At 35.3% G+C, this 18,628-nt stretch overlaps 1 protein-coding gene across 1 annotated transcript; it reads right to left on the reverse strand.

The window, feature by feature from the left end:
• Positions 1-624: 624 nt before the first annotated feature.
• On the reverse strand, positions 625-11,444 carry zgc:101744 (Receptor expression-enhancing protein 6-like). The gene is given in 6 exon segments (XM_056478382.1): positions 625-1,074; positions 1,249-1,417; positions 3,771-3,820; positions 3,823-3,908; positions 6,609-6,702; positions 11,101-11,444. Coding segments are annotated over 6 exon segments (552 nt in total). The 5' UTR covers positions 11,219-11,444; the 3' UTR covers positions 625-1,039.
• Positions 11,445-18,628: the final 7,184 nt, after the last annotated feature.

The raw sequence follows: 18,628 nt of genomic DNA on the forward strand, positions 1-18,628 counted from the left end.
ATGGTCGCAAGTCACTGGCATTGTTATTTTGGGGGTCACGGGCTAAAAAATTTGGGAACCCCTGCTCTGATGAATTGGAAATCTCATCTTGGCCTCGAGATGATCCTTATTGGCCCTCTTACTGTTTGGTTCACAAATAGAACCTTGTAGAACCAACTGTTTATTTAGAAGTCCCAGAATGTACCCCCCCCAAAAAAATATTAAAATAAGTTGTCACAGAATAACAATTTATGAATATATACCAATTCTGAGAGAAAAAAAAAAAAGTTTTGTAGAGCGTTATCATTTCAAGGCAACCAAGTTTATGGTGAACTTTTGACCAGAGGTACTTGGAGATGCATTTATTTTCATGAATACTTGAACTTGGTGTTCTTGAAAATGATTGCTTTCATAGTGTTCTTGAAATACTATGAATAGCCACAAAAGACCACCTACACTCTGCCTACTAACCTAACATGTGATTGTTGGGAAACAAAGGTATTCATACTTTGTGTGTTGAACTGCAGCTGAAATAGTTTCTGTAATCCACTTCCTTACAAACACAGACCTTGGTCTTACTTGACCACATAACCAGCAAGTTTATGAGCATATAAAAACCATTCACTGGCCTTCAGATCAGTTGAATACACTGAAAAAGATCAAATTTATTAAGACAAGTCTGTTAATTTTTTCCTGGGACAACAACAAGTAATAATTAGCCCACAAAACAAGCAAAATGACTAAAATCTTATATTTAGGTATAACCTTTTCCAGTTTTATTTATTAAAATACAGTGGCATTTCTTTCATTGGTCATAGTGCTAAAATATTGAATAGAATGAACTCAAAACAGAAATGTGATGGATCTCAAGAACATTTGTGGACAGTTTGAGAAATTCAGAAATTATGAATAGCCATTTCTGGGGTGATTGTGCTGCCTGGCTCAGATGCAGATCATTTCCAGTGAACTTAGTGAGTTAAACAATAAGCTAGTCAAATAAAAAGATAAATGTAAACACAGGGCTCCTGGTAAAATGATTATTCATATCCCCACCTCCAAATCATTTATTCTTATCGCTGTTCAGCAATGTCAAGCCTGTTGGGAAAAAAAGCAGAGAAAAAGTGTTGCTGACAATGTCCAAATATTGATTCAATTACATCAATGCAAAATTGAATTAAACAGCCAAGAAGCACATAAAAGATTAAACCCCAAACTTAATAACCTTCTCAAAGTGAACCGATAATGGATTTATGAGGCTTTATGAATTACCTTCCTTTGCCATGGTCTCTGCTGCACTTTTGGCTTTGCCGCTCAGGTCACTGACAACGTTGTCAAATGCAGCTTCATGCTTGAGGAAGAAAGGCCTCACCACGCGTGTATATATGACCTGAGAGCCATTCCAGGAGATCGGAGCCATGCACCACAGCAAAAACAGGCACTGAAATGAAGATTTAAAAATGCAGAACGTCAACTCATTTGCTACCATTATATTCAAAGATTTTTACAGTGCATGGTCTTTTCAACTACTTTTTTCAGCGCCAACTTCAGATGAATTCACATTTAAATAACATATGTACATGCATATAAACACCAAAAATATGCAAGTTTATACACATTTATGCAGTTGCTCTGCACATACTCCAAGCACTTTGTCCAGGGTGTAGGTCCTGTAAATTTCTATGGGTTAACTTGGTTCAGAGTCTTCCTTACATCATCATGCCTTGTCATATAGGTCATATGCTGTGAGATTTTTTGCATCTGTCAGAAAATGTAGCCTTTGTCTATCTTGGTTCTACTACAGTACATCGCCTGTTCTAAAGGAGTTATGGATTTTCAGTGCACATCCGCAGTCATCCATGGCTTCTATTTGGAGTGTGTGTCTGGGAATCTGTGATACCATCAGTGCACTTGTTGATGTTGCTAGTCACAGATGCTGTGGGTTCTTCCACACTTAGTCGTCTCTTTTAATGCTCAATTCAGTGTGCTCAAAACAGTCCTGAAGAGCAGAGATGACTCCTGCTAGTCATGTTCTGGCCTGCTTCAGGATTGGTCTTTTACATGACAAGCTTCCTGTGTGCCGTTATCAGCATAACAGATATGTGGTCTAAGTAGCCGAGGTGCGGGCAGGGCTCTGTGTGGTGCACACCAGGAATGTTTATTTCAAACATATATTTCAAAGTGCACATGCTGGTGAAATTCTTTGAGATTCAAATGGTTGAAATCACCCGGGACAATAAACACAGTCCTTCAGAGTCCTTTACAGGGTGCGTTTACATGCACAGGAACTTTAATATCATCCCAATCGTAATCCATAGGGTTTAATATGGAAATGACCTACACTCTGCAGTTGTAACAGCTTTAACTCAAGACCTGGCTATCAGTCTCCACTGTAATTCATCACAAAGCTCAGTTTTCAGTCAGGTTCAGGTCAGGACTCAGTGCAGGCCAGTCAACTTTCTTCACACCAATCTCACTCAACATGTCTTTATGGATGTTGCTTTGTGCACTGGTGCGCAGTCATGCTGGAACAGGCCAAAAAGAAGTCATCCCCTATCTTTTCCACAAAGTAGGGTGTATGAAATTGTAAAAATTGACTTGATATGCTGAAAATCAAGTGTTTCTTTCACTGGACCTAAAGGGGTAAGACCCAATCCTGAAAAACAGCCTTACATCATAATTACACTTGGCACAATGCAGTAAGGCAAGTATTGTTCTCCTGGCAGCTGCCAAACCCAGAGTTGTCCATTGGATTGCCAGACAGAGAACCATGATTCATCACTCGTGGAACACCAGTGCTGTAGGGTCCAGTGGTAACGCACTTTACACCACTGCATCTGATGTTTGCATTGTACTTGGTTGGTGATGTAAGGCTTGAATGTAGCTGATTGCCATGGACGTTTGGAGGTCTGTAGCAAAAAGTTCATAACTTCTGCACACTGTATGTCTCAATTTGCATTGAGCCCACCCTGTTTTTATAGGGTCTACCATCTACCATCCGTCGTTTAGATTTGCATGCACTTCGTTATAATCCTACTAACAGAAAATTTCAAGATTGGCAAAGGTGGCAATCAACACACTTGGATTAAGTCACACACCCACAGATAATTTCATGTTTCTTGATCAGCAAATAATCATATTAGAATGATTTTTGAAGGTTCACGTGACTGGACAAATAATAAGAAATAATTAGTATATGAAATAAATCACACAATAAGCAGAGTTATATGGCTGTACATCAACTGTGATCTGTGAGTACCATAATAGCTCAAGTTGAGGCACATTAGTTTTAAATTGTTAATTATTATTAGTAGTAGTAGTATTACAATCAATTAAAAAAATATTCCAAACATTTACATCTTCAACACAGTTGGTTACTGACACCATATTCCACCTACCTTGTTAAAGAAACACTGATTAAATGTACAACCACAGCAAAATATCCAAATTCATTGCCTCATACCATGATGAATATCCTTTATTATGAAAAGAAAGTCATGCATATCACTTTAGCTCAAATCAGTCAGCTGCTAGTTCATTTGAATAAATTGGTAATAAAGCATTCAGTCAAATTTAGAACAAGGATCAAAACTGAAATGAGGCTGTTGGTCGAGTCGGCAGTTAGTCAGGCATACTAAATATACACTATGCAAAACCTCTCAGCATGACCTACATACCAATACATTTACAGTCCTCCTACAGCAAGCTAACATAATGAAGTGAATGGTTTATTAAACAGATCTCCAACAAATATGGAAATGCAATGAAAACATACATAAAATATATTTTATTACCTTCCCAGCATAGTAAAAGGGAAACCAGAAAAGGAAGATATCAGAGAAAATTCAGCCACACTGAAGAGTCCATAAACCACCCAGTAGGTTAGCCATTTGGTGTCATCTTCTTTATTGTTACTTTCGATGGCTTTGATGCTGCATGAGAAAAAGAATGAAAACAGGCCAATCAGTGTGTGCTGCTCACATTACTGTGCTGTGCACATAGATAAACAGCAGGTTCGCTCTACATCTAACATCTGCACCATTAGGAATGAAAGCCTTGACAAATTTAATTGAGACTTCTCCCCCTCTCGCATTTCTGTTTTAATGACTGCTTGCACCAGTGCAAACCCTTCTTTACATACATTTAAGATAATAAAATAAAACAATGAGTCCTAAAAAAGCATTAACAGTTATTTCAGCAGCTAAGCTTGTTGTATATGCACAAGTAGAAGGTTGCCCTTTAATAAGCAAAGTTAATGAGAGATCATTTAAAGAAACAATGCAGAGAAAAGTTTGCTAAATCAATTAATCAATGTCATTATTTAACACTCGAAAAGCCTAACACAAAATATTTGAAATATGTTTTTTTTTTTCAGTAGATTACACACCCCTAACCATCATCAATGAGGTCTATGCACACAGACTTTTAATTTTCAGTCAGCCACCCAAAGCACTTCCACTGAACTGTCTATACATTACAAAATCGCCACATTTAAGATCTGATCTCTTTAAAAATCAATGATCTTCACTGCCTCATTGATCTATGGTATCTAGTGGGTGTCAGACCAGGCAAGAAGCACTGCATTAAATTCCACTTTTTCCCCCACTGTCTTTAAAAATATGAACATTTATTTTACCCCAGTTAGAGAGTTTCTCCACTAGACTGCTGCTAATGACAGCACTGGCGTTTACACGTTCATGCATAAAACGAGATAAGACCAACTAAATAAATGCTTAAATCTATTTAACTGATTGTATTTTAAATACATTACAACATAGATGCTGTAAACCTTATGAAACTAAAAATGGGTCACATTAACCTTTCACCGGAAGTTTACAGTTGGCTGAAAAACACAAGCTGTGCCTATAGCCCATTCTGCTGGTTTGCATCCTAATTTGTGCTGCTGCATGCACTGCGTTAGACATTATGGAAATGATCTGCTGTGTCTGTTTAATTTGACATACATCAGCCCTTTTATAAGACTGCAGACTCATGCTGATTTGTGCACTATAATAATCCAGTCCTATATCTTGCAATTCAGACTTTTTTTTTTAGAAAGGGTTTATATCTTAGTTTTCAGTAATGTTAAAATTGTGAGATAACATTTCATAATTAAATTTTTTTTTTCAAAACTATAAAGGGGTAAACCTAGATTTGCATGCACATATAGAGTAGAAACTGAAAATGTAAGCTAAGAATTCCAAGGGGAAAAATTAAATTGCAGAATATCACTTTTTTTTTTTTTTAAACATGTTTACATCTTGCAATGTTTGTGTTGAAAGTCAAAACTGTGACTTATTAAATCAGAACTGCAAGATATGAACTAAGAATTATGAAAATTCCAGATTTGAGGTATTTTAGTCTCTTAATTCCAAGTTGACATTTTGTAATTGAGTGATTTCTCAAATTAAAAAGTCCATTGCTAGATGAACTAGAAATTGTCTTTTTCCCCTCATTGTTTAGTTTATTTTCTTGCAATTGGAACTCTCAGAGATGACAATAAGTCCATTGTGAGATACTCAAATTGCAAAAAAAGGCAGAATTGTGTGATGGCAGAATTTCAAAAACTCTAATTCGATTTAAGAATTAGGTTTATAGAACTACAATGTAGAAACATAGAATCCTTCTTCTCTCAATTTTGAGGTAGCATCTCCCAATTTTTCCTTCTTTTCATTCTAAGAATTGGGATGAAAATAAGGCCCCATTTACACTAGTACATTTTAGTTTTAAAACGGCATTTTAGAATGAAAACGATCCACATCACACTGGCGTTTCTGAACAACTCTGTCCACACTATACAGCTGAAATACATATTGCCCGACTTTGGTTTTTTGAATCTATTACTTGTTCTCAGGTAACGTGGTTTGGCTGAGCACAAACATAAGTTAATATATTAATGTAACCACATATACTGATTCTGCACATTGACTGATTGCTTGCCGTTATTTCCTATAACGCATAAACTTATTGTACGTTATACTTTTATAATGGCCATTATTGACTACTAAAACTGATATTCAGCCAAAGAAAGGGTGTTTAGTATTTAATGAAAATGAAAGGAGGCAGTAATGTTATAGGCTCTGTTTTGTTATAAATATGCATACAGTCAAGATGACGCTCATATAAAAATGTAGCTACACTACACCTCAACATTTTTGGTGTCTGTTAAGTTGTTAATATCAAAATGAAAATTGGCAGTTCCTCATATCATGTTTTCATTTTATTGCCAAGAAAATAAAACAATGTAGCCCGCAGGGTGATGTGAATGAGGTTATAAATTACACTGTTCCCTTTGAAGAGTTACCCGATGTGTACCCGAGTTTGTTTTCCATATCAAACTTGTGAACCATTTTCCCCCATCCACACTAACATGGAGCAGCAGCATTTTAAAATGAAAACAGCATCTTCTAAAAGCTCCATTTTCAGTGCTCAAAAACTCTGGCGTAGTGTGGACGGATGGCATAACCGTAGCAAAACTTATGCATTTTAAATTTTTTAAAACGTATTCTAAGCCAGAATCGTCTGATGAAAAATCTAAATTACATTTATGAAAAGTTTTAATTCCACGTGCGAATCAAGTTTCCATAATAAATATAAATACTATTGTAGAATTGGACGTCATGCACACTTACGAGGCATATGCTGGGTATACAAAACCAATCAAGTTGCAGAGGAGAGAGGCACCATATCCAAATATCAGGTAGAAAGCCACAATAGACACTACACCTGCAGAACAAGCAGAGACACGTGATCACTGCCATTATTCAAATGAAGAAGGGCATTTAAAAAGCACCAATGACTCTGTTGGGTGTCAGTGTTGACACCTATAACAGGATAAAAGGAGAAGAAACAAGGCCTGCTTGAACACCTCGTTTATGCGAGAACAGAGTATTGTTTATATGCGAACATATGAAGGTTGTTATTTTCTGTCCCCAATCAGACCATGTAGTCTAGGCCCTGCAACTCTACACAGAAACTTGAGGACATACTATACGTTTAAAATAACCCTTGGGAGCGGCTTTTGGTACAGGAAATTAGACCCAGAGAGACATCCTACAAGGACTAGCCACAACACATTTCAGATAAGCAATAGATGCAGATGACCCATTGGACCCATTAATGCACCTGATAATCACACCTGATAAAAGACCAATTATTTGCTTTGTGCTTCTCAAACAAACATGTGGTTTTTGCTGTTAAAATAAAGAGCAATACCAGTTCAACCAATGCAAATGCAAGAGGGAAATGACAGATAACCCTGAGGGGAAACTGTGAGTGCTGTATAGCATCTGTTCATGCCACACACAGATGCACAAAACAGAGTAATGTTTGATTCACTATTCGAATCTTTAATGAATCATTGGACTGATTTGCAAAACAGGTTGGAACTGTATTTTAAAAGGAGTACAAAGCAGGGTTATTATAGTTTTGCATTTTTAAATATAATATAATATATATCTATATATATATATATCTATCTATCTATACAATAAATCTCTTTTTTAAAATTTCCTGACGTAAAAATAGGATCCAGATCCCTACTATTTTGGGGTCCATCGCAACTTGTTCTGAAAGGTATAATAAATAATCTGATGGGTGTTTTCAGCTGAAACTTTACAGATACACTCTGGAGACACAAAAGACTTCTCTTAAATCTTGAAAAAGGGTAAAATGTGTGATCTTTAATGTTTTTTTTTTATGAATACACTTCCATTTAGATTTTATATAATTTAAAATTCAGTTTTAGTAATTCCAGTTTAACAGAGTTAACAAGTCACATCCTGTGTAGTTGACCAAAGCAAAGTTTAGTGTTTGCACAGCATACATCCAACTCTTGTGCAAACCTCACCAAAGTGATCAAAGTAAAATAATAGTTTGAACAGACAATGAACCAACTTCAATAAAATTATGAAGAATTAAAGTCAAACTTCTTCATGTTAAAGACCATGTAGTTAAACATGCCTTGTTTACATTTATTGGCAAATGAATAAAATGTGTTAAGAGTGTCTACGGGTACTTCTATATAGATACTGGTCAAATTTTCCACCACAGAAGATTGTTAATTAATACTGAAAACAATTATTGTTTTTGCTAATGATTATACAGGGTATATGCAGGAATCCTAAAGATAATTTCAATACCTTTTTAAAGACCTTCTCAGAATATTTTAAGACATGATCGCCACTTAAAGTTCTCATGAGTATCAAACCCTTAACTTAAACAATTGTTGTCAAATAAATCAATGGAGCACACCCATGTTTCGCTCTATTGTTTCACTACATGTGAAGAGCGTCACATCATGTTCCCGCATTTGTCGCAAATGACGTGACGCCACCCGGATGGAAGAGCTTGGCCGGATGCGCCCCGGCCTGAACCAATCAAGCACGCCGTTGTTAATATTAGAGGAAAATAAATATATTTGTGTTTTTGCAGTCAAACACTTTGGACAACACTTGAACTAAATGTAAGACCTCGTAAAACACAATTAAGACTTTAATACCTTTTAAGGGTCTTATGTTTCTCATAATTGATTTGCCAACTTTTAAAGACCCCGCAGACACCCTGTTATATTATTTCTGCTAGATTTAATTAGTTTTTGTATGTGTGTGAATTTTATTTCAGTTAAGGACATTTATTTGAATTCGTTTTAGCTTTCTAAAATAACCTTGGTACGCAGTGTATGTAGACACTGAGGTCTTACCAAGCCAAATGATCAAGAGTTTGAACTCAAGATTCGCGTCACATAATATTATACAGTTGGAATCTGTGAAAAGTCATTATTTCTAATGAGGTTTCGCATTACCATGAACTTACAAAATGATAATTACCCATTTGGTAACCAATACATACATACATACACACATACATACATACATGCACTCTCCAACCCAGTTGTAAACAAACCGCTCGCAGTATGTCATTGTGCGACAAGAATCTCTACTCAAGATAGTCATAAACACACTTGAGGTTAATTGTAATAGAGCAATTCCAGCGTTATGGATGTGACATTTGCAGTAAATTTAAACTATTTAACTTAAATTTAGAGAGAAAGTATACGTTAACATTATATTGAAACATCAGTTTATATTTTCCAAAACAACTAACCACATAGTTATGGGATCAGAAGAATATCAATCTGCAAACATTTTAGATTGCATTGTGATGAAATGTGGATGTGACTAAAAAAAGTTAGCGGGTTTTGCAGTATACAATATGCTTTGTAGAAATTCTGTGAATTAAACTGCACAACCCAAAAGAAACAATGCTAATCAAGAGGCTAAGAGTTGGCTCTCTATAGCACAAAAATGATTGATTGATTTTATTTTGTTTGATATTTTTGCATTTATGAGGTAAAAGTTATGTTATGTATGTGACACCTCTCAGTTATGGACGTGACAGATGTGAAATTCAGCAAAGTCACATGAGTGCCAATCAAATATATTGAAAACAGATATTTTTGAGTAGTTTTTAAGTACAGTAAAATACTTGCTTACACCAAAAATGTAGAATCGGTTTCGCTATTTTGGTTGAAGCCTATTTTTTCATAGCAAGGTTGACATTTGCATGGAATTGCTCAATAACATTGTAAATAATCTTCTGTTACTTGTACAGACCAATTGTTTAGCTTCATAGGAACTTACTGTAGTGCCAGTTCCTGAACTTCCCAATTCAAATTTTGTTTTGCCTGTAGGCGATGCATTTTTGTGACACTCAAAGTGCTGTCACACTACAAAAACAATATATTTTCTTACTTATATTTTGTCTTGTTTATAGTCCAAACACCCAAAAATTCTTAAAATCAAGAAGAATTTTCTATACAAGCAAAACATATAGTCTTGTTTTAAGACATAATATGGCAACATTAAGTGAGTTTTTCCTTGGAAAAAAAAAGGCAAAATAATCTGCCAATAGGGCAAGCAAAAAAAATCTTGTCAAAAGGAAAAACAAGATGATTTTGCTTACCCCATTGGCGTATAATTATTTTTGTTTGTTTTAAGGAAAAACTCACCTAATATTGGCATATTGTTTCTGAAAACAAGACGAGATATTTTTCTTGCCTAGAAAATGCTTCTTGATTTAAAAATGTTTAAATATTAGGACTAGAAAGAAGACAAAACATATAAGAAATCATTTTTTGCAGTGCAGCTGTTGATGACTTATGCTTAATAATGAACCACCAAGAACCCGGTTTTAGATAGAAATCTTTAACGCTGATTGTACAGAAGATCCATACCTACATCTCGGGTGGACTGAGGTAAAGTTGGTTTTATATTCGCACATTTGTTCAGTGACAACTTGTGACATGGTGCCTGTATTGTTTACCATGGTACTTTGTGTCCGAAATCTCATCTAATTAGGACTTGAAAACAACATTACTATTTTATTGACTGTGAACAATGTTGTATTTTGATGAGATGATTTCCCTATTTAGAATTAGCAAATAATTATTAAAAAAGGTTATATTAAGTTAGTTTAGGAGAAAGTCTGAATGTGCGAATATAAAACCAACTTTACCTCAATCTCGGGTGGCCTGTAAAGTACAAGTAACACATTTTGGGGGGTGCGAACTATCTCTTTAAGAAAACAAACTGAAGCATATCTAGGAGTCCACAATTCCGACTCAAACTGTGAACCGATAAAAACCTAACATTAATCGAAAACTGTGATAAACAGCGTGCACTGCTTAAGATAACACAACATATGCTACCTTGATATCCGGGACCACTTAAAGACAAAATTAATTTAGAGGGCAATTAAGAAGAGCTGAATCACTTATCGTCGACACTTATAGGAACCGATTCAACTAAATGATTCGGACTTCCCAAGGCAGACCCATGTCGTGTACAGACTTATCATTATGGTTCCCAGTGCCCTTTGCACTCATTTGCAACATTCAACAAAGGCTTTACATATGGATCACAGTAACTTTATTCACGTGGTAAGAAAATGAGCTCATACCTTTGTAAAGAAAGCAGTAATGGATACAAAGAACATTTAAACACACATAAAGCCTGACAGCTGATCGAAAGTACAGCTTAAATATATAATGTACGCCGTATTGTTCATGAATAAATAATTAAAAGCGTCTCCAAAGGGTGAACGTTATTAAAACCAGTCACGTACCTGCCGCAATGTATTGTTTCTGAACTCCAGTTTTTTCCTCCAAAACTGCCAGAAAATCCGTTAACACGTTCTTCTGTTTAAAAAACGCGTCGTAACGTTCTGTAACAGTATTTAACATGTTGCTCTTCCTCGTTTAAAGTACAGCAGACCGTACTGGCTGGTCAGGACCAGAACTGTAAACAGTTTTCCAGCCAAGCAAACTAACACTATACTTTGGGAAAGTTTGCCCCCTCTGTGCGGCGCAGCTTACCACGGGCGGGCACAACACTATGATGACCAATCGAATCTAATAAAAATTTATGATTCCACCTCCCTCACAGGTGATTATGATTCCGCTAAAATGCTGAATAGGAAGTTCTGCTATTGAATGAGGGCACATTTATATGAATGACAAGAGCAGGGGGCGGGTTAACGAGAATCTGTAGGTTTTGTTTATTTTTCCAGAGAAATAAATCTGCAGTTCTCCAGAACTATTTCACTATAACGACCTCTGGCTTTTGGCATATAAGCTAAACCGCTGTAAATATCAATAAAAAATCTAACGTTAATACAATTTTTTTTTAATAAAACTGTTTAGCATATGACTATCTATCTCCAAAAGATTACCTTAATTAGGGATAAAATCATAGTTGTAGTTGTAATGCAAGTTTTTAATTGCATTTTAAGTGACAACTTCAGTTTTAGTTTTTTGTCTGTGCAATTTTACGTTACTTCAATTAAAAAAAACAACTGGCATTTTTAAAATGTGCCAGGCGAGGGCACTCTTCACTTTTCTCTTCATTTGATCCTCTCTTCTTTCTATTCACAGCCGTTTGTGGTCTCCTTCATAGCTTTGTGCCTAATGTATGTTTAGCTTTTGCATAAGTGATTTGGTGATTTGGCTCATTAAAAAAAAAAAAAATATATATATATATATATATATATATATATATATATATATATATATATATATATATATATATATATATATATATATAAAAAACGTTAACATGATTAAGCATCTTTTCATAATTGACCACTCTTAACTGGAGAACATCTTCATAATAGTAGTTCACCGTGATCATATATTGTTTTCAACCGACCCTCTCTAAGATATTCACCCTTTTATACTTACCCTGGTGTAACGCTGAAAATAGGCCTAAAAGTAGACTCAAAATACAAATCATGTTCTTTACTTTCCAATCTGAGGTAACTATGCAGGGTGCGAATTCTCATGGGTGGTGGTGGAGCTTCAGCCAGACTCTTAATTCATGCTTGAACCTTAAGAGAAACCAGACTCAGATAGGCACAACCATTTTAATTTCTCAGCTGGCCAAACGTTGTGCGTCAATCTGAAACAGGAAGATCTAGCCCACTGTCCTCCGATCAGTGTCCGATAGGCACTGTAAGTTTTCAAAAGTTTTTTTTTTCTTGTAAATTAGATGTTTCTACATAAACCTAAAAGTGAAGTCAAATTAAATATAGTGTGTATTTTAATAGACACTATATGCCCCATAGACCAGGGGTGACATGGCCAGACTTTTTCATTTGAAGGGCCAAAAACCAAACTTTGAGCCTATTGGGCCGAAGGTAAATATGGTTGCCATGGGTAAATTCCTAATATATTTAACAAAAATTTTAAATGACTAGAAAACATTGCTTTATATTAACTAATACAGTATTTTCTTTACATTTTACAATGAACCTATCACAGTAAAAATCTCATTTATAACGGAATTACACTAGTTTTGCCTTTTGCTTCTGCATAGTCCTCTATCCGTCAAGTGACAGTATTTACATTTTAAAAAATCAGATTCATTTACAACATTTAATTGAAACATTTAATTTCAGTTTGCTTTTTTTGTAGCTCAGCAATATAACTAACAAAAAATGTTACGTCAAATTAGAAATGACGATCTCTGTGTTAAAGGCATCCAGTCCAACCCTCTCCATCATTCTCACTCTCCTCGCAGTTGGGATGGTGGGCCAAATCAAAATCACAATGGGAAAACTTTGCCCCATGGGCCCTACTTTGGGCATCTCTGCCATAGACTGTAAAAAAGCCATGCACATGGAATTTATATAGCCTGCTAGTTAACAGTGGTGTAATCTTTTATGATCATTTCTATTGGTGTAGGAATTCAAACTTGTCTCTGTTTGGCAAAAATCACTTTTTATCTTGTATCTAAAACAGCTCGTCTTTTTTTGTTGAAATAGCCCAATCACATGATATACTGTATACCATAATCCAATCATTAAGACACTGAGAATAAGTTTAATTAATAAATGTGATGTTGAAATTGAAATAAAATTATGAATTTGGTTTACTGAGACATACATAGGCTATGTATCACACAAACTGAAAAATAGCTGATCATTCAGTATAAAATTATTTACAATTGCTTCTCACCAAATACACCAAGAACAAAAAGACAATTTAAACTTTTGCATATAAAAGCTGATCCAAATAAACACATATAAATGAGCACTAATCTAATCTACATCTACGTTGGTACATTCTACATGACTGTGTGCAATATGAATATTATTTGGACATTTTACATTGTTTAGTCTTAACCTTTCCCTATTTTTAAGCTGAAGATCTGACTTTTACACACCTTTTCTTTAGCTTTAGTAGGGAAATGTGTGCTTTCAACACAGCCTAATATGCTAGTGAGCAATTTGGTGTTTTTTAAAAGTAAACATAGCCTGTGATCTTTTTTGTCATGTAAGATATCTACTATGAAACTAATGTTTGGTTTATGACATCGTTCTATATTTCTGTATGAGAAGTCAGTGTGAATATATACACACAGATATAGCAAAAAAGAAACTAATTTCAAATACCAATACGATTATTTACGCTAAGTAAATTACTCTAATACCTTTGGGTAGATTATCATCATGGGTTTTAGCAGCACCGAAAGCTTTTGTGTTGTATTATGAAATCCAGATATTAATCTTTTAAGCCACTTACATACCTAAATGATAAAAGCAATGCTGTTTGGTCAAATACAAAGACATGATTTTTGATTATAATTTAATGTAAACAATTTAATCAGAATAATACACATTCAGATCTTTTATTTTTTTTACTTAAATTTATCCTTATTTATAGTCCTCCATTCATATAAACCATTTTATTTTGTTTTGTTTTGTCTGTTACTCTTTTGTCATGAATCCATTTAGTGCTCAGACCGGTATTTACAACACCTCTTGTACACACACACCTGCAGTTTGTTGATCCATATAACTGGCTGTCCTAGTTCGATGAGACTGTCCTTTGTCTGCACATCTCTTGACAGGTCACAGTGCCAACAATGTCACTAAATGGGACATGCATGTGTATCCTAACTCTTATAAAGTCATCAGACCATATTACAGTGGATAACACCATGTTGTACATTCAGAGGATGTGCTGCTAATTGTCCAGAGGACTTAATCCTCTTTTCACAGAATTGCGGAAGACTTTATACCAGATTATTAGCACTGCCATTGGCTGTACATGTGGGAGAAACTTATGAAGCGGCTGTGCCTCGTAATTTATGTTTAATAGCTACCTCTCTTCCTTGCTTTTTAAAATAATTTAGAGATTTCATGTACATAGAGGTTATGAAATCATATACAGTTTTTTTATGTACACTGACTAGCCTATGCTCTCATAGAAACATATGTGTTAACATAAACTGAGGTGTCCTTCAGCTATATCTTGAAGTCACGCACTTTTAATGACTAATGCTAATTCTGTGACTCAATTCCTGTGCTTTACGCAGGGTAAATGGAGTGACGTCAAAACAGTCGTAGTGGTTAATAAGGCTGACCATACAGTGGGTGAATTTATCCGCTCTCAGTAAATGGATTAGTATTCGACTGCACCAGAAACACCACTGTCATGCATGTGAAGGTCTTTGTTACATTTGGAGATTTTCCAGCCTCTCCAGTTTACTGGGATGTCGAGGGTGGGTCAGCTTCTAGTCAAAGAGTCATGTTTATGGATTTGTTTTTTGTTCTTGTTTTGCAGAAACTATGCTAAAAATGCGTATGCTATTAATATGCTAATAAATTAAATTTAAAAAGAAATAACATTTGGGCCTGATTTTTGTATGTTTTATTGTTTTATGTCATGTTTATTTTCAGGAGCATGTGCATCTTTCATATACATAGAACCGATATTTGACCGTTACACAACATAGAACATCAACGTGTCTGCCATTTTGAACAGTCAACATGCTGTCAATCACAGTAAAAAGAATAAAAGAGATTTCCAAGATGCCACAACATTGTTTTAATCAATGGTAATTAATATACCAAGATTTAGTTCTGTCTTTTCCTCATGTCATTTTGACACAGAATTAATTTTCTTTAAGTGTAAAAAACTGACCTTGAACCTTTATGTGGCAACAACATTTGACTGGATTTAAGAATCTTTGCATGTGTGTGTGTGTATATATATATATATATATATAATTGTGTGTATATATACACACACACACTCACCGGCTACTTTATTGAGTATTAGGCACTGCTTGTTAACGCAAATATCTAATTAGCCAATCACATGGCAGCAGCTCAATGCATTTAGGCATGTCGACATGGTCAAGACAATCTGCTGCAGTTCAAACTGAGCATGAGAATGGGGAAGAAAGGTGATTCAAGTGATTTTGAACGTGGCATGGTTGTTGGTGCCAGACGGGCTGGGCTGAGTATTTCAGAAACTGCTGATCTACTGAAATTTTCACGCACAACCGTGAGAATGGTCTGGAAAATAGAAAATATTGAGTGAGCGGCAGTTCTGTGGGCGCAAATGCCTTGTTGATGCCAGAGGTCAGAGGAGAATGGCAAGACTGGTTCAAGCTGATAGAAAGGCAACAGTATCTCAAATAATCACTTGTTACAACCGAGGTATGCAGAAGAGCATCTCTGAACACACAACACGTCCAACCTTGTGGCAGATGGGTTACAGCAGCAGAAGACAACACCGGACGCCACTCCTGTCAGCTAAGAACAGGAAACTGAGGCTACAATTTGCACAGGCTCACAAAAATTGGACAATAGAAGATTGGAAAAACATTGCCTGGTCAGATGAGTCTCGATTTCTGCTACGAGATTTTGATGGTAGGGTCAGAATTTGGCATCAACAGCATAAAAGCATGGATCCATCCTGCCTTGTATCAACGGTTCAGGCTGGTGGTGGTGGTGGTGTAATAGTGTGGGGGATATATTCTTGGCACACTTTGGGCCCATTAGTACCAAATGAGCATCGTGTTAATGCCACAGCCTACCTGAGTATAGTTGCTGACCATGTCCATCCCTTTTTTGACCACATTGCACCCATCCTTTTACTTCCAGCAGGATAATGCGCCACGTCATAAAGTTCAAATCATATCAGACTGGTTTCTTGAACATGACAATGACTTCACTGTACTCAAATGGCCTCCACAGTCACCAGAACTCAATCCAATAGAGCACATTTGAGATGTGGTGGAACGAAAGTTTCACATCATAGATGTGCAGCCATCAAATCTGCAGCATCTGTGTGATGCTATCATGTCAATATGGACCAAATCCTCTGAGAAATATTTCCAGTACCTTGTTGAATCTATGCCACAAAGGATTAAGGCAGTTCTGAAGGCTAAAGGGCATTCAACCCAATACTAGTAATGTGTACCTAAAGTTGCCTGCGAGTGTTAAGTAATTTAAATTTGGATGATTTAGCTGGATGATTTCCATTTTTGTTAATGTTATGTATGTGTGTGTGTGTGTTCGTGTGTGTGTGTTAAGTATATAATGTTATTTATATATACGTTATTAATGCAGTCTACTGACATTGATTCAGTCGCTGGAGCAAGAATAAATTAAATTAATATTATTTGACTGTTTGTCATTTTGTCTCCAACAGGCATATTTCAATTTAAAATAAAACACTTTAGGAATCACTGTTTGTTTCCTATCATTGAGAACATTTCCATTCATATAAAAAGCATGTTACATCCAGGCTCTTTTACCTTCCAAAACCAAAACAAACCTTGATTTCATGGATTGGAGTTCTTCCAAATCTGTCTGGTAATTAAACCAATACCCGCTGTACACGCTAGTGTCGGAAGTGCCTTTTGAGTCCACCTGCAGAAATCCCATTAAGGCATGACGTTGGGACTAATAAGGGGCATGTCCTTCATCTCCGAATAGCCTCCACCTCATGCGCTCAGAGTAAAAGTGGTGCAGCCATACAAAGCTGTAAAAACACAAGAACATCCTTTTCCCATGTGAGCTAGAAGTGCTGGAGGAAAAGAACACCTGGACCCAGCACAGTCAGTATTAGCGATTAATGACACTACGAGGTTTCATTAAATCATTAAATTAAACATAAAGAAACAAGGGAAAGCTGAAATGGAACAGTATAGTTTAAATGTGACATAATCAGTTATGTACATGTTTGCTATTTAATTATTGGTCTCTAAACTTAAAAAAAAAAAAACATGCGTACTTACATCATCATGAATGAAATAAATATATTTGAAACAGAACAAGAAAGGTTTTACACACCGTCCACATTTTTTACTTTTGTTCTCTATTTCTGTAATGGTGTGTAATAGTTTTGTAGTGTTGTTATGCATCAGGTTGTGTATTCTGTGTGGAAGAGTTGTATAGTATAGGGTTGTGCAGTGTTACATCTGGTATGCGTTACGTGGTTGTGTATATTTTGTCATAACGAAAATGAATTAAAGGTATTTAAATATTCATTGTCCACAAATATCTGTTCTATATATTTATAAAATTTACATGATCATAACATCACTGTATTTTAATAATGGTTGATCATTTTCGTTCATTGCTATATGATGTATGTATAAATTGTTTTGTATTCTGCTTCTAATGACGAGTATTTCATATTCAACAAAAAAGTTATTATAGTGTTATCTCTTTTTTTTTTTCGAGATTGACTTGTCTGTTAATAATGTTGATTATACAAAAACTTCTTCTTGTTTTCTTATAATCTGGAACTGTGAAGCAGTGGTTAGTCTATATAAACGCCCTGTAAAATCCCAAAAGTTAAGGTAACTCAAACCATTTGAGGAAACCGATTGCAACAAACCATTTAAGTTCAAAAACTAATCCTAATGAGTACTGTGAACTTATTCCATTTGAGTAAACAAAGAAATTTGAGCACAGTAAAACCCAATAAATGAAGAGAACTCAAACCAACTGAGTACTGTAAAGCCCAATAAGTTAAGGCAACTCAAACCGTTTGAGGAAACCGATTGCTAAAAAGCTATTTGAGTTAAAAAAAACTAATCTATATGAGTACTGTGAACTTATTCTGTTTGAGTTAAAGTAATGAGGTGTTTAATTAACTCATTACCTTCAACACTGAGTTAAAAAAAAATTAAAATGAGTAGAATTAACTTACAGTAGATTTTGAGTTAACTACACTCCTTTCATTTGATAAAGTTGACTGTTGGGTTTTACAGTGTGTGAAAATAAGGAATAATAAATTATATTAATATATTCAGTGCATTAAATTTGCTAATACTTTAATTTATGGTGACAA

This window comes from Danio aesculapii, chromosome 2 (genome assembly GCF_903798145.1).
Source record: "Danio aesculapii chromosome 2, fDanAes4.1, whole genome shotgun sequence".
Lineage (NCBI taxonomy): Eukaryota > Metazoa > Chordata > Actinopteri > Cypriniformes > Danionidae > Danio > Danio aesculapii.